At 50.6% G+C, this 23,538-nt stretch overlaps 1 protein-coding gene across 1 annotated transcript in view; it reads left to right on the top strand.

Moving 5' to 3' along the window:
• kmt2ca (lysine (K)-specific methyltransferase 2Ca) overlaps positions 1–23,538 on the top strand; it is a 133,263-nt gene that overhangs the window by 95,526 nt on the left and 14,199 nt on the right. The window contains exons 30-49 of the mRNA XM_036520305.1: positions 1,152–1,289; positions 2,464–2,496; positions 2,887–3,009; positions 3,383–3,533; positions 3,863–4,095; positions 4,788–4,861; positions 6,041–6,235; positions 7,451–9,436; positions 9,616–9,959; positions 10,240–11,984; positions 12,448–12,559; positions 12,658–12,721; positions 12,831–12,894; positions 13,216–13,448; positions 15,889–17,475; positions 18,972–19,175; positions 20,940–21,104; positions 21,815–21,956; positions 22,130–22,274; positions 23,120–23,298. Coding sequence (XP_036376198.1) covers positions 1,152–1,289; positions 2,464–2,496; positions 2,887–3,009; positions 3,383–3,533; positions 3,863–4,095; positions 4,788–4,861; positions 6,041–6,235; positions 7,451–9,436; positions 9,616–9,959; positions 10,240–11,984; positions 12,448–12,559; positions 12,658–12,721; positions 12,831–12,894; positions 13,216–13,448; positions 15,889–17,475; positions 18,972–19,175; positions 20,940–21,104; positions 21,815–21,956; positions 22,130–22,274; positions 23,120–23,298 — 7,917 coding nt within the window. The remainder of the gene's footprint in view (positions 1–1,151; positions 1,290–2,463; positions 2,497–2,886; positions 3,010–3,382; positions 3,534–3,862; positions 4,096–4,787; positions 4,862–6,040; positions 6,236–7,450; positions 9,437–9,615; positions 9,960–10,239; positions 11,985–12,447; positions 12,560–12,657; positions 12,722–12,830; positions 12,895–13,215; positions 13,449–15,888; positions 17,476–18,971; positions 19,176–20,939; positions 21,105–21,814; positions 21,957–22,129; positions 22,275–23,119; positions 23,299–23,538) is intronic.

The raw sequence follows: 23,538 nt of genomic DNA, 5'->3' as shown, positions 1-23,538 counted from the left end.
TTTGTCAGTTAGCTTTTTGCCCAGATGTCTATGCAGCTCCCTGATTTACATCAACAGAGCAGTAACCTAAACAGTGGCTTTAGGTTCCAATGCTCTGTAATGGTGCCACCTGTAATGGATATGGGGATATTGCCCTTTAGTTTCACAGACCAGTGTCATTGTGGAGCAGGTGATCTCTAAAATGTGCATTGGCAAACTCAGTGTCCTTGTCACACCATAGTAGCACTGTTTTTGTCCTCATAATACTGCCAGGAATACTCCCAGAGTAGGCTGTATCCAGTGAAAGCTCAGAGACTTCTGACTTGGTCCAATAGCTAGACTCCAGAGCTCCGCGCCCTGAACTGGACCTGTTTCAAACCTACGCTGTCGGCCTACCACTCCACTATGTCTCACCTCGGTGTAAATGCTATTTCTTTAATCAGTGTTAATTGGGAAAAAAATGGTTCACTGGAGCGGATTTAATTTGTCATAGTAAAGCTGGGCATTGGATGTGAGAGGCTGTTGATCAATTTCCTTCCTTTGTGGGAACAAGGTGAAGTTATATTTTTTTGCTAAAGTATAAACTTAAACTTAAGTGGGTCCTTCATACTGAAAGAGGTCAGAACTGCTCCGATACCACTGTAGAGGAGTTCATCATCCCAAGGTCACATGCTGCTGGGTAAATACCACGCTGTTAGCTGCTATTATGCACACTGTAATTTTAGAATGTGTTATATTGATGGCAGTTACTGTGGCTGATGGATTGGTTAGCCACAGCGAGCATTTTCTCAGTGACTAGGCCCCGTTCTCCTTCGTCGTGAAGCGAGAGGGCAAAATGATGCCCACGTTTTCAAGGGACACCATTTTCATGCTCTGCTAGGCAGGCAAATTAAGAGGCCATTATTCTCCCAAAATTGAGCTACAGCGAGAGGATGAAGCGCTTATTTGAGCGGGCGACATGAAGGGTGGGCTTTCAGCCTTCTCTTTTTTTTTTTTTTTTTCTCTCCCGATAAGCCTAGATGTACAGCAGATTCGAAATTGCTCGTCAGCTCTGATTTGCTGTATTTTAGTGTGACTGTTATGTTTGGGGTTATTTTGTGGTGTATTGGCTCAAGAATGAACTCAGCTTGTCTGTCCCCCTCCCACCCATCCTCCCCACACTCCTTCCTCAGCTGGTCTGGATATCGGACCCATCTCGGACGATCATGTGAACGCGCCCCAGACCCACCCAGGCCGCGCCCAGAGGACACTCCCAGTGGAGCCGCTGGACGGGATCCTCAGCCCCGAACTGGACAAGATGGTCACAGACGGTGAGTTTGCCGGCTGCTGTGTGGTCACAGACAGTCAGTTTGTTGGCTTTGTTGTGGTTATAGACAGTAAGGTGTGGTCAAACATGGTCAGGTCATTAGCTTGATTGTTATTGTAGACGGTCAGGTTGGTGACTTGTTTATGGTTGCAGAGTGAGGTTGTTGGCTTGATTGTGGTTATAGATGGTCAGGTTGGTGGTTTTCATGTGGCTACAGATGGTCACAGCTCCCATGTGAATGCAGCAGACTGTAGCTCTTTGCCACATTCCTCATTTATTTAATACTCCTTTCCTCCCCAAAATGTAAATAGCTACTAATCATACAGCTTCTAAAATGGCACAGCTAAAGATATGCCGTATTATTTAATTTTTTTGTCTTTTATGCACAGGCTTTTTATCCTAATTTACAGTCATTTAAGTCCTGTGATTGCATCACCAAGATGGTGGTGTTCCTCATGGTGGCCAGTCAGGAAGTGTTTATTTGAATCAATTTGATCCAATAGGAGGCATTTTTGTCCAAGCTGCAAAAGTGTCAAAAATATCAGTTATGTCCATCATTTTATTTTAGGTGGTGTAATGTTGTTCATAAGCTGTTTTAACTATTTAACAAGCTGTTTAGTTTGCTTTTCTGTGTCACCAGGAGCTCCTCATGTCAGGATAGGAATAATCAGTCAGGATAATACACTGTAAAATGGGGGTTTTAACTGACTAAGCTTTGTCCAAGTCCTGGGCAGGCAGCTCCAAAAGACGGTTATGTAATTTAGAAACCTGTTGTTAAAGTTAAGTGTGAAAATATAAGTTCTTAAATGTCTACTCTCCCACTTAAACTCATCACAGAAGAGCAAGCAATTGATGCGGACACCCGCAAAGTGGTTTGGTTCCTTCAGTAAACATTTGGCCTTCCAAGATGTCGGCTCAGTGTTTTTACAGTAGAACGGTTTCCTCCTCATGTCACAAATGATATTTCATGCAAACTTTGATATGTAACCAAAAGTGATTTTGGTTTAAAATGACACTGTATGCATTTCCCAGACCTTCAATTATGCCTTTTATTTATTTATTTTTTTGAATCTCTCCTCCTGTGGAGCACTACAAGAAAAAGCTATATTTCCAAAATCCAAGTCATTTTTTCTCTGGAATATCTGCCTCTGATATGTCTCTCATCTTGCAATTTTCAGGTGCAATTCTCAGCAAGCTCTACAAAATACCAGGTCAGTGTTGCCTTCCCATTTCTTGTTAGGTGTTTTTGGACATTTATTGTTGGGGGTGACAGTGTAGCATAGTGGTTAAGGAACCGGACTTATAACCAAAAGGTTGCCATTTCATTTCCCCACTGGGGCACTGCTGCTGTACCCTTAGGCAAGGTACTTAACCCACAAATGCCTCAGTAAATATCCAGTTGTAACCAATAAGAACACAGGGAAACAGGAGAAGGGGAAAACATCTCTCTGCACTGAGCCTGGCCTTTTTAACAATAAATGTAAAAAAAAAACTGTAACCTATGTAAGTTGCTCTGGATAAGAGCGTTTGCTAAATGCCAATAATGTAATGTGTGATGGGGCTTTACCAGCGGTGTCTAAAAGTGATGTCGCCCCCTACAGAGCTGGAGGGGAAGGACGTGGAGGATCTGTTCACGGCGGTCCTGAGCCCCAGTACAAGCCAGCCCCCACCCCCCACCGCCACGCCTGCCACACAAGGCCCCCCCATGCCTCTGCCAAACCCGGGTGAGTTCCAGATCCTGATTCCCTACATGATCCCCCCTCCCCCCCACCCCGTACAGGGGGCCACCCACACACACTCAGCACTGCGTCATGTAACATTAGCTAGAGAGGGTTGTCAGGTTCAGTCAACATTTTTATGATGGCTGTGTCACACAAGTAGTGGAGGGGCTTAGCTAGCTGAGTGGGTTGGATGTTTTCATTGCAAATTGTTGATGGTTCATGATATTTTTTCCAGTAAGAGCACTTGGTCTGGTTTTTTTTTTTTTTTTCCAAGGGATAATAATCCAACATAAGAAGGCTTTAATGCTTAATTAATGTGAGTCTTTGCATTCTGTAGTGTTGTTATTGTATTGTGTGTGTGTGTTTTTCTCAGCAGGAGACGGCATGTTCCCGCGAATGCCCATGATGAATGGGATGATGGGGCCGAACCCCCACTTCCCCCCGAATCAGATGGTACCGGGACCAGGACCCTGCGGCCCCGGAACCTTCCCTCCCATGCAACGCATGCCATTCCCCGACAATATGAGGTACACCCCCCCCCCCCAAAAAAAACCCTACCACCCTACCTTCCACGCTCTGAACACGTGCCACGTACTCTGACTCAAACTCAGTGTTCTCAGCCTTGCGGTCATGTGCTTTAAAAGCACCAAACAAACAACAGTTTAACAGAGTTTTAGAGTTTATCACCAGTGTCCTCAGCAAATAGGATTTGCGTTTTCACTGTAGTAAGTGACATTTTTACGGATTAAAAACAAAAAAGAAACAAAACGGGTCTCGCTCTGTCAGTCTCTTCGAAGTGGTTTTTGAAGCAGGTGTCACACATGTTTATGACCCCCACCCCTCAACCTCCCAACAGGGAAAAGAAGTTTAACCCAATGAGGAGCGAGGTGGGGTGCCCCTGGACTGGCCCTGCCCCCATCCCCGCCCCTGTCCCCGCCCCCCTGCCCGAGGGTGAGACGGACACCATGTCGAACGCTCAGAGGAGCACGCTCAAGTGGGAGAAGGAGGAGACCCTGGGGGAGATGGCCACGGTGGCCCCCGTCCTCTACACCAATGTTAACTTCCCCAACCTCAAAGAGGAGTTCCCTGGTGAGTGCACCCCCCACCCCCACCCCCCACCCTCCCAATTCCAACCTCCTGTTGGGAATGTGTTGCGAGCCCTTTCAAACGCAAGCCCAATTTCACATCCAAATCATTACGTTACATTACTGTCATATAGCAGACACTCTTATCTAGAGTGACTTGGTTTTTTACATGTTGTCTATTTACACACAGCTGGATATTTAGTGAGGCAATTGTGGGTTAGATACCTTGCCCAAGGGTACAGCAGCAGCGTCCTAGCAGGGAATCGAACCAGCAATCTTTTCGGTTACGAGTCCTGCTCCTTACCACAATGCTGCACTCCAACCCCTAAGTGTTGTACATTTCTCTCTCCCTACACTTCACTTAAGATCCCGCCGCTCTCCCTGCTTTTAAAAACCGTCTGCCATCACTGTATATACGTCCAGCACTTCAGCAAATCATGCATATATGATGTACAGTATTGCCAAAGCAAGATTAAGAATGTAAAATGTGACATAATCATGATCATAAAGATGATAGAGGTAATGCATACAAATACATACTTAATTATGATTTGCGCATTATTATTAGTAGAAGTAGTGTTTGTATTGGTAATAATAACGTCAAGTGTAATAGTGACGTAAGTAACATATATAATCTCAAGTGATCAAAAGTGTGCTTCTGTGTTACGGTTGATAAATATTCTCATTATGTTTCAGATTGGACTACAAGGGTTAAACAAATTGCGAAGCTGTGGAGGAAAGCCAGCTCCCAGGAGAGAGCGCCCTACGTGGTAAGATGCTCTGCCTGGTTTCTGTAGAGCGCCGATGTACATACCCTGTGCTGCTTTTAAACTGAAGATAATATTAAGCTAGTTTTATTCTCGGGCGATTTTCAAATTGCACTTGGCTGCATCGTCTTAGTTACATTAATGTGTTTTTCTTTTCCAGAAGAGAAAAAAAATGACTCAAAAGTGTGTCTGCCAAATAAATAATTAATAATAAATGTGGAAAGATTTCAGCGAGAGATCAAATGAATATGTCAGGCGGATTTCATTGCTTTCTGAGAGCAATATATATATATTGACGATGTGTTGTGCTTGAGTGCGTCACTGCACCTTGGAAACCGCAGTTCCTTATTTTGTTTTTTTGTGGAAAGTGAGACGGCGGGTTTCTGAATAAATTTACCTTGCTTGAAGTAAACTTGGAAGGGAGCGCGAGGGAGAGAGGGAGAGCTCATGCATGCGTTTGCGAATGCTTCTGTTCTCCACACTGCACTGTTCTTAAAGGGTTTTCAAAACCCATGGGCTTCTTGTTTCTTTGTCTTTGAGCTTTCGTTGTGTAACTTTCTAACTTAAAAGGCAGTGATGCAAAGTTTTTGGGGGTTTACCCCCCCCCTTTCTAAAGCAACTTGCATATTGCCATTACTTTGACTGAATCATCCCATGCCAGGCAGTCATAACATACTGTTACTTAAAGAAATAGATGAATGTGCTCCATTGTCATGCCAGATATCAGTCTAGACACCTCTCTGTAGATCAGTGCCCATTAGTGTTCCTCCACAGATGCAGTCCACATACACTGTTAATGCCAGCTTTCCTTTGACTGTTTTTTTTTTCATGCTGTTCCCATTAAACCGAATCCAGTCAACACGCTCTCTCTCTAGATGTGCACTCCGTGTGCAGGTTTGCCATTAAAGCATACAAAAATATAATTCTATTAACAAAGGAGGCTCGTGATGAGAGTTAAAGCCCGCAGTAGTCGCCGTGATTAAGCGACCCGGGCATGCAACCAGCTGGAGCTGTGAACGGACACCTACTTAAAAGCTGTACGTGGTGAATCTCTTAGCGCCCTGATAAATGCCAAGACTGTTATTAATCACCCTTTTGCACCGAGTCGAATGCTTTTTCTGTTCTGTTTCCCAACCCCCCCCCCTTCCCCCTCCCACCCCCCCCCCCCCAAACCTCCTTCAGCAAAAGGCCAGAGATAACAGGGCCGCCTTGCGCATAAACAAAGTCCAAATGTCTAACGAGTCCATGAAGCGGCAGCAGCAGCAGGCCCAGGCAGACCTGTTCGACCCCAGCCTCCCGCTGGACTCGGAGCTGCTCTTCAAAGACCCGCTCAAGCACAAGGAGTCCGAGCACGAGCAGGAGTGGAAGTTCAGGCAGGTGAGGGATGCCAAGCCAAAATATATATATATATATATCACCTGTACAGGGAGCAATACATTGCAATTTGCATGTGTGTGTGTGTGTTTGTGTGCGTGCGTGCGTGTGTGCGTCCCTGTGTGCATATGTGTGTTTGTGCGTGCATGGGTCGGTGAAGTGTGTGTGTGTGTGTCTGTGTCTGTGTCTGTGTCTGTGTCTGTGTCTGTGTCTGTGTGTGTGTCTGTGTGTCTGTGTCTATGTCTGTGTGTGTGTCTGTGTGTCTGTGTCTATGTCTATGTCTGTGTCTGTGTGTCTGTGTGTCTATGTCTATGTCTATGTCTGTGTGTGTGTCTGTGTGTCTATGTCTATGTCTATGTCTATGTCTGTGTCTGTGTGTCTGTGTGTCTATGTCTATGTCTATGTCTGTGTCTGTGTATCTGTGTCTATGTCTATGTCTGTGTCTGTGTCTCTGCGTGTTTGTGTTTGTGTTTGTGTGTGTGTGTGCATGCATGCATATGCATGTTAGCTGTGCACCAACATCATTGCTGCTGGGGGAGGGGGGAGCTTGAGAGAGATCCTAACCCCCCTGGGGAATGTGACATTTATGTGCATGGATTGACATTGTCATTTATCTACACTTGGGGCACTGTGTGGGGCACTAATTCTTAATTTGCATTGAAAAGGGAGAGTTAAATCAGATGTTGGGACCCGTTAAGAAGCAACAGGAAAAGGTCCCAAAAACCAAAGCCATAAAATCAACAAATAAAGAAGTCCTTTTTGGACATTCCAGCCAGGCAACTGTAGCTACAGGATGTGGAAAAATTTCTCTGGTAAGATCCCAGGCAAGACGCTTGTTCTGGCATCTATCAGCCAAGAACCCTATAAAACAAGTTTACAAGGTGTAAGAAAAGCAACAGTAAGTGAAACTGTAGGGAGAAAGTGGCCAGCCAGTAAGTAAGTCCTTGGTCTGCAGGCACACAGTAATTAACTCCAAACTTCATTCTCATCTCTGCATTTAACAATGTCACAACAAATTGTTTTCTCTGCATGGATCAACAGCACATGTTAGACTGTGTAAAAGCAAAAAAAGAGTAAGCTTAAAGGAAGTGAGGGAAATGCAAGTCTCAGCAACATGTCATGTCAAAAATTAAAAAAATTAATTGCATGCAAAAAGCCCAGGAAGTAAAGTGTGTTCTCTTTTTATTCTTCTCCCCTTTTCTCATGTTTCCATGGCAGCAAATGAGACAGAAAAGCAAACAGCAGGCCAAGATTGAAGCCACTCAAAAGCTGGAGCAGGTTAAAAACGAGCAGCAGCTGCAGCAGCAGCAGCAGCAGCTACTTCAACAGCAGCAGCAGCAGTTTAGCGGCCAGTCTGGGGGTGATGCCAGCACCGGGGGCAGCCGAAGCCCCATGACCCCTCAGCCCAGCAACGGAAACGGGTCCCCGCTGCAGCCGGCGCCCCCCAAAGACGGCTTTGCCAGGCCGCAGGTCCCCGGGACGCCCGCCTCCGCCCCCTCGGACGACGTGTTCGTGCGGCCCCAGCCCCCGCCCCCCGCTGCCACCCGGACCCCCGAGGCCTCCTTCGCCGGGCAGCCCGCCCAGGTTCCACCCACGCAGCTGTTCTCCCCCGGCTCCTCCTCTTCATCCTCCTCCTCCTCACGGCCGTCCTCTCCTTGGGACCCCTACGCCAAAATGGTGGGCACCCCCCGGCCGCCCCCCGCCGGGTCTAGCGCGCCCCGGAGGAGCTCCGCAGGGGCAGCAGTGGAGCAGCCATCGCCCGCTCACGAGCCCTTCGGCTCGCCCACGTCCACGGGCAGCGACCCCTATGCCAAGCCACCGGACACGCCCAGGCCCACAGCCACCGCTGACCCCTTCCTGAAGCCCACGGGGCTGCCGAGGGTGAGCTCCACCCCCGAGCAGCAGGGGAGGCGTGGCGGCGGGGACCCGTTCGCCAGGCCGGCACTCCGAGCCGAGGCCTACCAGCGCATGCCCCAAAACCGGATGATCCTCTCTGACCCGTATTCCAGGCCCCTGTTGACGCCCATACCCGGCAGTAACGAGTCCGGCTCCCTGCCCCTTTTCAAGGCCCCCATGCCCCCGCCGCAGTCTCAGGACCCCTACGGAGCTGCCCCCTCAGCAATGCGGCGTGGGCCCAGTGACCCGTATGAGAAGCAGGGGCTTTCTCAGAATGATCAGAGTGGCCCCTACGCCCACCCTCCCCTCACTCCCCGCCCATCCATGAATGACGGCTTCCCCAACCCTCCCAGGATGGCTCGGCACCCCCAGGGAAAGCCCTTTTCTCAGCCCATGCCCATGGCACGACATCCATCCAGAGACTCATTCGCTCAAGCCCCCAGGCCAGATTACTCCCAGCAGTCGCCTGACCCCTATGCGCAACCTCCCGGTACCCCCCGACCATCGGCTGACCCCTATGCCCAGCCCCCTGGTACCCCCCGCCCATCATCTGATCCCTACGCCCAACCTCCTGGTACCCCACGACCCTCTGACCCCTACTCCCAACCCCCTGGTACCCCTCGACCTTCATCTGACCCCTACGCCAAACCCCCAGGTACCCCCCGACCATCTTCTGACCCCTATGCCCAGCCACCCTGCACGCCCCGCCCAGTGAGCTTGGAGCAGTATCCCCAGCAGCAGCAGCAGCAGGGCCCGGCCACTTGCAGGCCCTCGCCCTCACACCCTGCAGACCCTTATGCTCATCCTCCGGGCACACCAAGACCTGCAAAGAGTGATTCATACGCTCAGCCATCTGGTCCCCCGAGACCAGTGCTGAACGATCCTTACGCCCAGCCTCCCAGGACGCCTCGGCCCGGGGCAGGCCCTGAGGTGTTCATCCGACCAGCAGCCAGGCCTGGACCCGCGTCACACCAGGACCCCTTCTCGCCACCTCAGAACAGAATGCAGGAGACCTTCGTCCGCCCGGCGGCACCCGGCTCTCAGACACCGAAGCACTCCGGCATGTCTGATGATGGCTTCGCCCAGCCTCAGCCAAATCCAAACCAGACCCCTCTTCATGACCCCTTTGAGCAGGCACCGGTGCCCCTGCAGCCACAGTCCAGCGAGAGGCTCCCTCACGAGGTCAAAGACCAGCAAGGGATGGTGCACGAGGGCAACGCCCAGTTCCCACAACCCACTGGGAATGCCCCGGAAGCTCAGAGCAGCATGCAACCACCTCTGGCGGACACTGAGGAGAAGCTCAGACAGGTAAGAGTCTGATCAAGAGGTTGTGAGTATTTTCAAGTCAACAGTTTACAGATGTGAAATTCAAGGTAGTGGCTAAGATGCAAGCATGTCAGTGGCCCTCACATGCTAAATAGTGAACAGGAAAATGAGGCTGAAGCAGGGAGCTCTCATTGCTGATCTCTCTTCCTGTTCCTGTTTAGCGACAGCGTCTGCGGGAGTTGATCCTCTGGCAGCAGCAGCAGAAGAGCGCCATTCGGCAGGAGAAGGGCCTTCAGGATCCCCCCATGTCCCAGGCCCCGGCGGCGCCCGGGACTCCCCGACACTGGTCTCAGGAGGACTCTGGATCCCAGAACGAGCTCTTCAGCAGGCCTCCTCCCCCTTACCCGGGTACGGTCCGTGGTCCTCTGATGGGCCCCGGAGGTCAGAGGTTCCCAGGGCCGTTCCCCGGCGACCAGCGGGGGCCCTTTCCCCACGACGGCCAGTTTGCCAGACCCCAGTTCACCGGAGACATGGCCAACATGGGCATGAGGCCACACGCTGCAAGGTAATTGCTTCTGACAGCAGGTTGATTTCGGACGGTACTTTTGTCCAAGGTTGGACTCAGGTAAATTCTCTGTTTGATGCAGAATGAGCATTTGCCGCTATTGATGCCATTGATCAAACATTGTTCAGACATAAGTGGGAAAAAACTGAGAGCATAACATTTTACCCCTTTCTCAACCACCCATGTTAAGGTAGCAGTTTCAGAGCAAATGCCTACCTTTCAGTATTAATATTCATTGCCATTTTTCAGATTTATATTAATATTTTTACCCCCCTCCCAGGTTTGGATTCCCTCCTGGTGGTCAGGGGGCAGTCGGGGGTCAGGAGCACTTCGTCCGCCCTCCCCATCCCATGCAGGGCCCAATGATGGACGTCCCTCAGCAGATGAGGAGGTCGCTGTCGGTGGACCTGGCACGGTCCCTGGGGGGCAACGCGGCAGGACTCCCGCAGCACTTCCCCCCGCGAGGCCTGCCTGTGCAGCAGCACAACATCATGGGCCAGCCCTTCATTGAGCTCCGCCACAGGGCCCCTGAGAACAGGCTGCGGCTTCCCTTCGGGGCCCCGGCCACGGATGGCCCCTGCCAGCCCCAGAGACCCCAGGGGTTCCTGGACGGACAGGAGGTGGGGTTCCCTGGGAACAGGGGTCCCAGGATGGCGGACCCGATGATGGGCCAGCCCCCCGGTGCAGCAGGCCACCTTCAGCTGTCATCTAGCATGGAGAACCTCCACCAGCAGCCGGTGCCAGTGAATGCTGGGACAGAACACCCGCCCCTCATGAGGTCCCTGAGCCACCCGGTGACGAGCGAAACCTTCAGCGTCGCTCCACCCACTCTTCTCCCTGGTGTGGCCTCAGAGCAGGTGGACGAGATCCCAATACCGGCGGCCGAGGGGATGGAGGAGAAGCTGGACGCCGATGATGCGGCGGTGAAGGACCTCGAAGACGTGGAGGTCAAAGATCTGGATGATGAAGACCTGGAAAACCTCAACCTGGACCCGGACGACGGGAATGACCTGCACCTTGATGACCTGCTGCAGTCCGGCAAGTTCGACATCCTCGCCTACACCGACCCCGAGCTCGACCTGGGAGACAAGAAGGACATGTTCAATGAGGAGCTGGACCTCAGCGATCCCATCGACGACCACGGCGAGGCCTCCGACCTGCAGAAAGCGCTGTCAGAGAAAAGGAACAACAGCGCTGGCAGCGCTGCCTCCACAGCCTGCCCTTCGGCACCAGCACCTCTGGCGGGAAAATCCGTTAACCCACTGGAGCAGGGGCACGTCAAGCGGGAAAGTCCCAGTGGGACCTCTAATCCGATGTGTGCGGTGCCGACCATCAAAACCGAGGTCAAAGAAGGATTGAGCCAAGCTGGTGAAAGGCCCGCAAGTAGCCATGAAGGCCTCCCAGAAGCGTCCATTCAGCAGGCTGGCGTGCCCTGTACTGCTGTCATCCCTGGCTCTGCCCCGGTGCTCTCCAGTTTACTCATCAAGGATAAAATGGAGGATTCTGGGATGGCGCCGATGGGCTCCGGCGGTCCCCTTGACCCGGCGGCTCCGATGAACCAAGTCACGAGCCTGCAGCAGAACCCTGTCATGATGATGCCATCAGGTGGACCAATCCCAGACCACTCGATGAACCCGAACCTGACCGCGGGTCACGCCCACAGAATGGATCCTTCTTTCCCTCAGGGACCGGGGCTGGTAAACCCAAATTTCTCACATGGGCAGCCTCCCTGCCAGAACTTCGGGCCTGCCGTCCCGCAGGTGGATCAGAGCCTCCCGATGGGGGGTCAGCAACTGCCCCACAGCCTGGGCCCGCCTGCGTCCCCGGCCCAGGCCTCGGCCCAGCAGGGCATGTTCCCCCAGCCCATGGGCCAGCAGAACCAGCCCAACAGGCCCCTACTGCTGGATGAGCAGCCCCTCCTGCTGCAGGACCTGCTGGACCAGGAGAGGCAGGAGCAGCAGCAGCAGAGGCAGATGCAGGCCATGATCCGCCAGCGCTCCACTGACACCTTCTTCCCCAACGTCGGTAAGCGCGTCTTTTCCCACCTGGTCTCTGCTGATGTGTCAGTGTGTCTGTCATTGTGGTAGAAGGGCAGCAGGATGGTATTGTCCATAAGGGACCTGGCTGGGAAGCTGGGACTTACTGGCTGGATTTCCAGATGGGGCACAGCTTTTGTAAAGCAGGTCACTGTGCTCGACCTGAAGTGCTTTGCTGTGTGTCAGTTTGAATGAAGAGACTAAAGTTAATCTGTGTTGGTCATCATGGGTTAGAGTGTCCTCCAAACAACTGAACAATAAGAATAACTTCAGAAACCTTTGAGGAGGATCCATGAGTGAAAATTTGAGCCTTTATCAGACTGGGAAAATTCTGAATTTTTGTGAAGTCCGTATGAAAAATTGTTTTAAGAAGCAATATTTGAAGTAATCCAAACAATTATTTTATGGTGAATGTTCAGTTTTTGCTGAAACTGTATTCTGCGTCCCGTTAGATTTCGATGCCATCACTGACCCGATTATGAAAGCAAAGATGGTCGCCCTGAAAGGGATCAACAAAGTAATGGTGCAAAGCACAATGGGAATGTCCCCCATGGTCATGAACAGGTAGGAACCGTCACAACACTATTAGCTTTTGTTCACTGTTGGGTTGATTAAACTTGGCTTTATGTGCTAACTGAATGTGCTTCACTTCATGTATTCAGGATTCAGCAGATGCCTGGTGCTCAGCATCCTGAAGGAGGCGCTGTTCCAGTTCCTGTTGGGCTGGTATAGATTGCTCTTCTCTGGTCCTCACTTTGTACATCGTTTCAGCACAAAGTAACATGACCTCATTCCTTTGTTTTGTCTTTTTTTTTCCCATAAAAATGTGCTTCAGGATAGCAAGTTGGAGCCACAGGTGGCGAGACCGACCCCTCCAAACTTTGGTCCTGGATTTGTCAGTAAGTTTATCTCCAAAGATTCAGTGTAGTAAAGCTCTGGTGATGATGGATGGTCCTTTCAAAACAGTCAATGTAGAATTGGTGGATTATTTTATTTATGTGTATACGTGTATTAAAGAAAACTTGGAAAGCAAATATGTAATAAAACGTCTTCCAGACATTTGGAAAAGAACCCAGGATGATTTCTGAAGCACCCTGTTGTAATCACTCTCCACACTCCCCATGTCATCCCCACACGGGGTGCTGGAGGTCCACAGGCTGCTGTCTGTCCATCCGTGGCTCTGTTCACCCCAGGCAAACACGCTGCCTCCTGTCTTGCAGACGAAGCTCAGAGGAAACAATACGAGGAGTGGCTGCAGGAGACCCAGCAGCTGCTGCAGATGCAGCAGAAGTTTCTGGAAGACCAGATCGGGGCCCACAGGAAGTCTAAGAAGGCCCTCTCGGCCAAGCAGCGCACGGCCAAGAAGGCGGGACGCGAGTTCCCCGAGGAGGACCTGGAGCAGCTGAAGCATGTGACGGAGCAGCAGAGCATGGTGCAGAAGCAGCTGGAGCAGGTAGCCCCCCCCCAACCACAAAGCAACTGCACTACCTTCCTTAGATGGCAGAAAGTCTGGCAAAGCAGTTGCAACCGCTGACCAGGGTCTGTTGGGCTTTTTTGTCTTTTATTTAGTCCTTTTTTTGCCTTTTTTTGGATTCACCAATTGTACACTAGGCTCGTCTCACCGTGATAACCTGGGGCAAGATGAATGCAGTGCTCTGATACACTCACACACAGCCAGTGGCTGTTCTTTGCACTCCAAGTCACACAGCACAGAGTGGAGTGGGCGCCCGTTGGAGGATAGGGGCTACTTCATTGACATCATCCAAGCATCTCCTGATGAATCACAGGGTGCCTTAGAGTGATGAGACAAGCAAGCTGCTGGCATTCCCACCCCTACCTCAGGTGGAACAAAGCCAGTTTGTTCTGCCTTTGTGCGCTGTCACCATCGGCCCGATGACACATCTGTGATCGAACCTAGGCCGTACAGCTCCACCTGTGCTCTAGGTGAGCACCTTAACCACTGAGCAACTCCAGAGCTGGTTATGTGGTTTTTTTGTTTTGTGGTTTTTTTTCTTTCTTTAAACTCAGTGGTGCCATATTGGTGTGGTCATGTGACAGGGGAGAGTGTGCCTGTCCCAGTGTCTTAATACCACTTCCAGACGTGCCGAGTGCCTCAGATCTCCACATGGCTTTAATGAAATTAGCATGGGCGGCGTTCCACACGGCTTAAGCTCCACTCCAAATAAAGCTTTTGTCCTTATTATCATTGCCAGTGCAGTTGCATGGTCTTTTGGCTGATCAAGATCAACCGTATTTCATTAAATTGTTTTCTGTTTGGTTGGAAAACAAGCCGAGGCGTTTGCAGACTTGGTAATTGAAGACGATTAGCATATTGGATATTGTTTTTCCCTGCAGATTTACCCAGTAATCCCCTTATAAAGGGGGAAAAACAAAACTGCTAATGTGTCACATCATGACTAGGATGATCTGCACAACAGAGTGGATTCGGCCTGTAATGAAGCATGAGGCTCTGCTAAATGGAGAACGAGAGGAGAGCGAGACGGAGAGACGGGACAGAGAGATGTAGAGGACAGAGACAGAGACTGGATAGAGAGAGAGGAGAGAGAGGAGAGACAGAGTGAGAGAGAGAAAGGAGAGAGAGACGGAGAGACAGGATAGAGAGACGGAGAGGAGAGAGAGAGACAGAGACAGGAGAGAGACAGAGAGACAGGAGAGAGAGAGAGACGGAGAGACAGGAGAGAGAGACGGAGAGGAGAGAGAGGAGAGACAGAGAGTGAGAGAGACAGGAGAGGGAGAGACAGGAGAGACAGGATAGAGAGACAGGATAGAGAGACAGGATAGAGAGACAGGATAGAGAGAGAGGAGAGAGAGAGAGGAGAGAGAGACAGGAGAGAGAGTGAGAGAGAGTGAGAGAGAGTGAGAGACAAGAAAGAGGGACCGGAGAAACGAGAGAGAAGGACATGAGAGAGACAGAGAGGGAGAAAGAGAGTTTTTAACAAGGAACTGTGCAGTGTTGTTTCGCTGTAATAGAACTGCTTGCTACTTCTGATGAAGGTTCCTTGCTGTAGGATCCAGGGAAAAAACATAAATCCTACAGATCGTACTTTGCCCCCCCCCCCCCCCCCCCTTCCCCCCCAATTGGTGGAAATTGGTTTATTCCTCACATGATTCCCGGCTCCTCTGACCTTTCGGTGACAGAGCGCAGGGAGACCCCCGCTCCAGCCCGGTGCCCTGGAGAGCACCGCTGATGAATTTATACCCTGACATTTTCAGATCCTGTACTTCCCTCTGTCAACATTTGTCCCAAGGCCTTTTTCATACAGCCGGTACAACCTTGATATCTTTCCAGCGCTTCTTTCGCCCGCTCTGGTTCGCAGATGGCTGGGAGCAGATTTATGGGGGTTTACGTGTCATTGTGTTCTGTTGAACTGGCGACGCTCTGTTTAAAGGGGTATTGTGTAGATGGACACATTGCCTTCATAAGCAGATAAATAAGGGTACAGAAGTGTTTATAAATATGAATGTAGAGCTTGTAAATGAGTATTTTTGGCTTAATATAGGGCAACTTATAATGCTAATAAAGCATGATGCACAAAGCACACTACACAATAGCACAATACAGGTGCAACCGGTACAGATAACAGGAATGGAGACACAAAGCCCAGAAAAAAATGATTTAAGACTGCTAATGAATCTGAAAATCAGTGCTAAAATGAAAACATAAAGTAGAAATATATTCTCTAACAATTAACTTTTAAAAGCAATACACTTATATCATACTAAGATAACTAATACCCTTATTTCCCTGAAGTGGAATAGATCCTTTGACCCTTTCACCTGAATCTTATGAATGTTAACATCAGTCTAGTGTTTCCAGCTAAAGTGCTCTTGTTTTATTGTGCTGAGTATTATTTCTTTGTCTTTCCTTTAAGATTCGTAAGCAGCAGAAGGAGCACGCTGAGCTGATCGAGGAATACCGGGTGAAACAGCAGCAGCAGTGCGCTCTCCAGCCTCCCATGATGCCCGGCATGCAGCCCCAGGCGGCCATGATGCCGGGGGCCCCGCCCATGATGGCTCACATGATGCCGATGCAGCACCACATGGGCCAGCCCAACCCCGTCCGCATGCCGGGCACGGCAGGCTGGCAGCCGGGAGGCCCCGCCCCCATGAGCGGGCCGAGGATGCCCGGGCACCTGCCCCCGCAGATGCCCCTACAGCACCCGATGGCGGGCGCCAAACCCCCGGCGGGCAGCGGTGGTGGCAGCAGCGTTGGCGGTAACAGTAACAGCAACGGCAACGGTGGCGCCCCGCACGTGAAGTTCGACGACAACAACCCTTTCAGCGAGGGCTTCCAGGAGCGGGAGAGGAAGGAGCGCCTCCGGGAGCAGCAGGAGCGGCAGCGGGTGCAGCTGATGCAGGAGGTGGAGCGGCAGCGTGCCCTGCAGCAGCGGCTGGAGATGGAGCAGCACAGCATGCTGGGAGCCGACGCCAACCGGGAGCCGCTCTCCCAGATGGCCTTCTACAACTCGGACCTGCCCCACGACTTCATGCAGCCGCAGAGGCCCCAGAACCAGCAGCAGCAGGGGCAGATGTTCCCCCAGCAGCAGCAGCAGAGCATGCAGCCGGGTTTCTCTGGCGCCCCCTACATGCAGGGAGGGGAACGCAGGCCCATGCAGGGAAACGGACCGTTCGGTCCTGAGATGGGACCCAGTTTCCGGGCAAAAAACCCCATGATGGCGGGGGCCGGGTTCGCCCCAGGTCAGCCCAGACCCGCGGGGGGGTTCGGGGGGCCCGGCGCGATACCCCAGGGCGGGGCTGGGGAGGGGCCGCCCTTCGGGGCTGAGCCGTCCATGCCCCTTCCCCCAAGCTACCCGGGGTCAGGCCAGTCGCTGATCCAGCTGTACTCCAACATCATCCCCGAGGAGAAGGGCAAGAAGAAGAGGAACCGCAAGAAGAAGAAGGACGAGGATGCGGAGTCGGTGAAGACGCCCTCCACGCCGCACTCGGACCTGACCGCCCCACTCACCCCCTGCGTGTCCGACACGTCCTCCACCCCAACGAGGACCGCCCCACACCCCGGGGAGCAGGACCCGTCTGAGGACCCCTCCCGGGAGCTCGCGGGGGGCAGTGGCGTGGGCGGGGCCTTGGGCCCTCAGCCCGCCGGCGGCCCCAGGGCTGAGGAACCCCTCTGCGACATCAAGCTGGAGAGGACGGAGGCCAGCGACTGCCGCGGACCCGTGGACCCGAAAACAGAGGAGGGGATGGGAACAGGGGTGGTCAAGATTGAGGAGGGGAAGGAGGGAGTCTCGCCCCGCCTGGCGGGCCAGAGCCCCGCCCACTGCGCCAAGGGGGCAGAGTCCAGCAACGAGCTGCTCAAGCACCTGCTGAAGAACAAGGGTGCCGCGCCCGCGGCGGGGCTACCCCGCCAGAGATCGGACGAAGGCCTTCGCTCGGAGGACGAGGGTTCGACGGACGGCAGGGCCCTGCAAAAGCGGCACACGCCCACGGAGCCCGCTGGGGTGAGTGAGGGGATGACTCAGTTCCCCGTTCTGCTCTTGCGCATCGATCTCCTCCTCCGGTTTAAAGCAAACGTCTGACTCACTAAAAAACAGTTTCTACTGTTGGCCTGGGAAAGGCTACCAGAAACACAGGAGGAAATACGCGCTAGCCAGGAGTGGAAAACATGTTTCTGCACAGTTAGGAGAGGTGACCTCCTGTGCACTCTGAAAAGGCAAACAATGTTTTCGGAACAAGTGCAAAATTGGAAATTACGTAATTGTCAAAGTTTAAATTCTTAACCATATGCTTATTTTGAGAATGTTAAAAGGAGGACATTGACAAAAACAAGTCTGTCTTGGTTAGTTATGTTGATTATATCTAAAATGATGACAGTTCATTACATTATTGGCATTTATCTTTAATGAAAAACAACTAAAAACAGTAACAGCAACAAATATTACTAGTACGTATATTTTTAAATGAGAAATTGATTTAATAATTCCCTGTGACAAACATCAAATTTAAGTTTTGGTCTAGTAAGCACAGCAGAAAATCCATCCAAATCTGTTTTTGTAGATCAGATGAAATAAGATAATGCTTTATTGTCTGTTAACACAGAAATTTTGCACCCAAAAAAAGCTCGCACTGCAGAATCAAAAGGGTAGGAGTATTCTGTTGGCATGGAAACATAAAATATAAAAATATAAAGCAGACCAGACACGTGACATTCGGGGGGGGGGGGGGGGGGGGAGTAGTGCATGATGTCATAATATAATTATTCCCTTTTTTTTCCTGTGACAAATGTTGAGTGTCTGTATTTTTTTTCACACTCCTGACCCTCACACAATTGGGCATTTAACAGAGAAAATCTGAATTTTGGTTACTGGTAGGTAGAGTTGCATTTCTTTGAAAGGCATTTCATGGATCGGTAACATGAATATACTTATTTTTCTTCATATTGCCTCCATCTCACACTCCAGAGGAGCTGTACAAAGAGGAGTGGTGTGCTGAAAGAATTAATCTTTAACATCACCTGAATGCTGTCTTCGCTAGCCATAGCAGTACCAAAGCAGAGGAGGAATAAAGATTTTGATGTCATTAGACCTCAAAACTAAAAGGTTTTTAGCTAAAAAAACGAGCATAAATTATTGCAAACTGACATTCTTAATGTCTTTTTTTAGGTGTTGATATAGCTGTAACTGTAGATGTTATCGTCCCCTTTATTGGGCATTGATAATTTTTCATAGATATTATTGGTGTCTCAGGCTCTGTGAGGGAAACATTTACGCTATTCAAACAGCCTTGGGTGGTGCTGGTGAATTCAGCAGCTAAACACAGATTTTTCCAGCCTGGGAGGTTAAAGAGTGTTCTTTAAGTTGACATCAGTTAACCACACGTTCTCTGTCGTTCATACAGGGCAAACTGCACTCTCTAGAGTGACCTCGGTTAGCTAAACGCAGATTTTCCAGTCTTAAAGAAGAGAGCGCAGTCTTTACGGTCTAACTGTGTCCCGCAGGCGGCTGCCGACGCCCAGCCGGCGGGAAGCCCGAGGCAGGTGGGCGGGGCCATGTCCGAGCAGGGCAAGAAGAAGCAGCGCACCAAGAGGGCGCCCAAGAGCAGCGAGAAGCCCGCCTCCCGCTACAAGAAGAGGAAGAAGGAGGAGGAGGAGCGGCAGGTGGTCTTCTCCAGCACCGACACGCTGATGACTCAGCTCAAACAGGTAACGCCACGCGGCGGGCGGAACCCCCCCCCCCCGAGACGAGTTGCGTTGGTTTGTCTTATCCGTAGTGCACAGATGCTCAGCGGCTATAAAAACTGCTCAGGAGAAAGGATCGGATTGGGTTTTATTCGTTTGGTCAGTTTGGCCATTCGGTGAACAATTAATGCAGAGAAGGAAAGAAAGCATTTTCAATGGATTAGCGACATTGATGTGGGCCGCTTGTGTTATGCAGGCCGGTGAGCTGAAACTGAGTCACCAGGGACGCATCGATCGCGGTGTTAAGCTCTTTGCACCAGGGAAGGACAGTTCCATCCCAGGGCTTAAAAGAAAATCCCAGAGTCCCACAGGTTTTAGTCACTGTCCAGGTAGCACCTGATTGACACCTGGCTTACCAGCCAAGGTGACGTCCATGTAATGCCTTCGTTTATTGACATATGTCACCTGTCTGTGGTGCACATATCGTACCCTATCCCAGCTGTAGATCCAGACCGTGGCACAGTGACCAAATCCCAGCCAATGACGTCCAGGCAGGGGCAGTTATAGCCAGTGATGGGAGTGGGAAGCCTTTATGAGCCACAAAATGGGAGGGGCTGTCGCATGTTGTCAGTGACTCACTGATACCAACCAATCATGTCTTTGATGCTGCGGAGAACACAGCCCATTTGATTGGTTCAGACAAGTTGGTGATTGACTGCACGTGCTGGGCACGTTCATTATAGAGTTCCTGAAGGCTCACTTTTCAGTGGCTCGTTTCTGTTTAAATGGCTGTGACAAAGTATTGCAGCAGCAAAGAAATTACTGTTACTGTTACTGTTACTGATGAAATAAGTACATTGTTTCCCTAACAGTGAAAGGCTCTGCTTTATGTGCAACCTGAGCAGCTCTAGTGACGGTTGGAGAACAAATACATCTGCAAAATAGCTTACTTTCAAATGAGGAAAGGAATATTTTCAAAGTAATAAAATACGTAGCTGCTCAAAGTAAATATTGAACCGTGTGCAGTCTGAAGCCTGTTAAGGGTACCATGCATTCGTTTAACATCAGTTTGCCTGGCAGTGCAATTATGAATGTTTTAAACGAGCATTTTTCATATTCTGACAGAAAGTTGCTTTTTTGTATTAATCTACCCATTTAATTTCAGTCATCTTGATAAGTAATTACTTTCATTAAACGTTAATTGCCGTGTTGGTAAGGAATAATTAGTTGAAAATGCATTTGATGGAAGTCCTGGGAGACATAAATAGGATCTAAATTGAAAATGGAGCATAATTATATTGTAACGGTTAACAAAGGAAAAGGTCCTCATAGCCTTCAAATTTTTCAGAGAAGTAAGACGCAGCAACTTTTAAATTCTGATTATTATGTATATATGAATATGGGTGCATAGGACTCCCCATGAAAAAGGGGCAAAAGACATGATGGAACATTATTTGAATATTTTCAGCACAGAACAAATGTCAAAGGAGCTGTGAGGTTGTGTAATCTTGTGATCACGTTCTTAGACAACAGGAGAGAAACGTGAGGTGATTGGTGAAAAGCTCGGCGAGTACATTTTTCAGCTTTTACCATTTGCAGTGAATTGGCCAATAGAAACTCAGTAGCCCAGTCAGTGAAGGGAGGAGCCTCTGGAAAGTGACTGCTCAGTCATTGGGCTGGGAGGGCCGGGGGGCGTGTTATCACTGACCAGCAGCTGCATCGGGACCGCCTCCTCTGACTCTCTGCCTCCTCTGACTCTCCGCCTCCTCCCCCTCCTCCCCCACACAGCAGCTGTCCCTCCTCCCACTGATGGAGCCCATGATCGGGGTCAACTTTGCCCACTTCCCCCCCTATGGCAGCGGCCAGTTGAATGGAGAGAGCCGGCTGTCCGGCGCCTTCGGCAGCGCATCGCTGGACGGCGTGTCCGACTACTACTCCCAGCTCATCTACAAGGTACGGCTGCCCACAGCGCCGGCTGGCCCGCGAGCTCTGGAACGGAGGCTTCCCTGTCCCTGAAGTGGGCGGAGCTACCATGAATCAGTTACACTCTGATTCAAACCAATCAGAATTTTGTTGCACAGAGTCTGTTTGTGATTGGCTGTGCGTGGTATCTCCACCCATCATGGGGTTTGTGCATCCTCCCTCTCCGGTCAGAGCAGCAGCGTGGCGTAGCGGTTCAGAACTGGGCTTGCAGGTTTGAGTAATGGGCTGTTACCATTACATTACATTGCATTCATTTATCAGAGATCCAGAGTGACTTTTCATACAAAAGAACAGAAGTGTGTCTATCCAAATTAAATGAGTAACAGTGTCAGACTGGGCTAACAACACTCCCTGACCAGTGAGCGGGAGCACAGCACCGTTGAGGCACCGCCACGAGTTAACTTGTGCCAACCTGAAACTAAACGGCCTAGAAAGCTAAGGGACGTCAAGTACACATACATACACTATATCTCAGTATAGCACAGTGCTTCGGCATGTAGCTGCCCATATTATTGGAGAACGCGTGAAATGCGTGGTGTGTAAGTGAGCCAGGATAAGTTTATCTGCTAAGCAAAGGAGCACTGCGGTGTCATTAGTGTGCGACTGTCAGTCACGTGATGTGTCCTGCTCCCTGTGGCTGCCCTCTGCTCACCGGTGTGCTCTGTCTCTACCCTCTCCAGCAGAACAACCTGAGCAACCCCCCCACCCCGCCGGCCTCCCTGCCTCCCACCCCACCCCCCGTGGCTCGGCAGAAGATGGTGAACGGGTTCGCCACCACGGAGGAGCTGGCCAGGAAGGCGGCGGTCATGGGCGGCCATGATGGTAAGGTCCTGGTTTTATCACTCCCAAGAAACACTGAATTAGATCAGGTTCTGTTTCATTTTGCTGGTTGCTGCATGTGGTATAAACAGCATAAAGAAGGTAAATGTTGCATGACTATTATACCACATAAGTAAATTGTTCTTTTTTTTTTCCTCTCTTTCTCCCCCCTACAGTGACCAAAAGCCTTGTGCCCAAGCAGCTCCAGACGCCGTTTAGACCAGAAGACCTTCTGGCGCGAGCGATCGCTCAGGGGCCCAAGAGCGTGGACGTGCCCGCCTCTCTCCCTACGCCTCCCCACAACAACCAGGAGGAACTCAGGTTGGTCCCGTCTGTGAATGCCCTTCAGGTGACGGTCCCAGTGTGAAGGATCTAACTCTTTCTCTCTCGCGCTCTCTCTGGCTGTGCCACTCTCTGTGACTTGCTTTCCCTGTGCGAAACGCATTCAGCAGGTGCCGGTTACGCTTTTTTCCCAGTTCGCAGTCATTTCCTAATTGCACTCAGGGGTCCAGCCATGGAGGCTCTCTGTTCTTCTGCCTTTCTTGCTCTCTCTCTCTCTCTCTCTCTCTACTCCTGTCTCCATGTCTCTCATTGTGTTTGTCTTTATCTGTCACTCTCGTGCCAGCTTTCTCTCTGCTCCTCTCTCATCGTTCCTCCATATCTCTCATGGTATCTTTCTCTCCCCTTACTTTTCTCTCATTTTATTTCTCGTCATCTCTCACTCTCACACCATCTTTCTCTCTCTCTGCTCCTCACATTCTGTGTCTCTCCATCTCTCTCATATCATCTTTCTCTCTCTCTACTTTTCTCTCATTCTGTGTCTCTCCATCTCTCTCTCATATCATCTTTCTCTCTCTCTACTTTTCTCTCATTCTGTGTCTCTCCATCTCTCTCTTATTTCATCTTTCTCTCTCTACTTTTCTCTCATTCTGTGTCTCTCCATCTCTCTTATATCATCTTTCTCTCTTCATGCACTTTTATTCTGTTCTGTTTCTCATTCCATCTCTCACTCTGTCACCCTTTTCCCTCTCCGCTTCGCTTATTGCATCTTTTTCTGTCTCTTACACTCATGCCGTCTATCTCTCTCTACTCCTCTCTCTTTCCGTTTCTCTCTGTCTGTCCCTCTCACACCATCTCTCTTCTTTCTCTCTCTGTGACACACACAGGGGACATGAACACTGTGAAGACCGGGACACCCCTGACAGCTTCGTCCCCTCCTCGTCCCCTGAGAGTGTGGTCGGCATGGAGATCAGCCGTTACCCGGACCTGTCTCTGGTGAAGGAGGAGCCCCCCTCCCCCGCACCCTCCCCAGTCATCCCCATGCTGCCCAGCTCCAGCGGGAAAGGTGGGCACCCCAAAACCAGAAAGTGACCCCCTCCTTTGGTCTGTGAGGAGCTGGATTTAGATGACTGCAGTAAAATGACTCTGAGGCACAGTGTCATGGATGCCTGCTAAGTCTGATCTGACTTTTGGCTGGAGTCTGTGGAATTGCTGTCAGTGAGCTTTGGCCCTGCATTTGATCAATTCAAATTCAAATTCAGACGGGCTTTATTGGCATGACCACACATATGCACAGTATTGCCAA

Source organism: Megalops cyprinoides, chromosome 2 (genome assembly GCF_013368585.1).
Source record: "Megalops cyprinoides isolate fMegCyp1 chromosome 2, fMegCyp1.pri, whole genome shotgun sequence".
Taxonomy (NCBI): domain Eukaryota; kingdom Metazoa; phylum Chordata; class Actinopteri; order Elopiformes; family Megalopidae; genus Megalops; species Megalops cyprinoides.
Note: the sequence above shows the minus strand (reverse complement) of the source record. Positions and strands in the feature narration are given on the sequence as shown.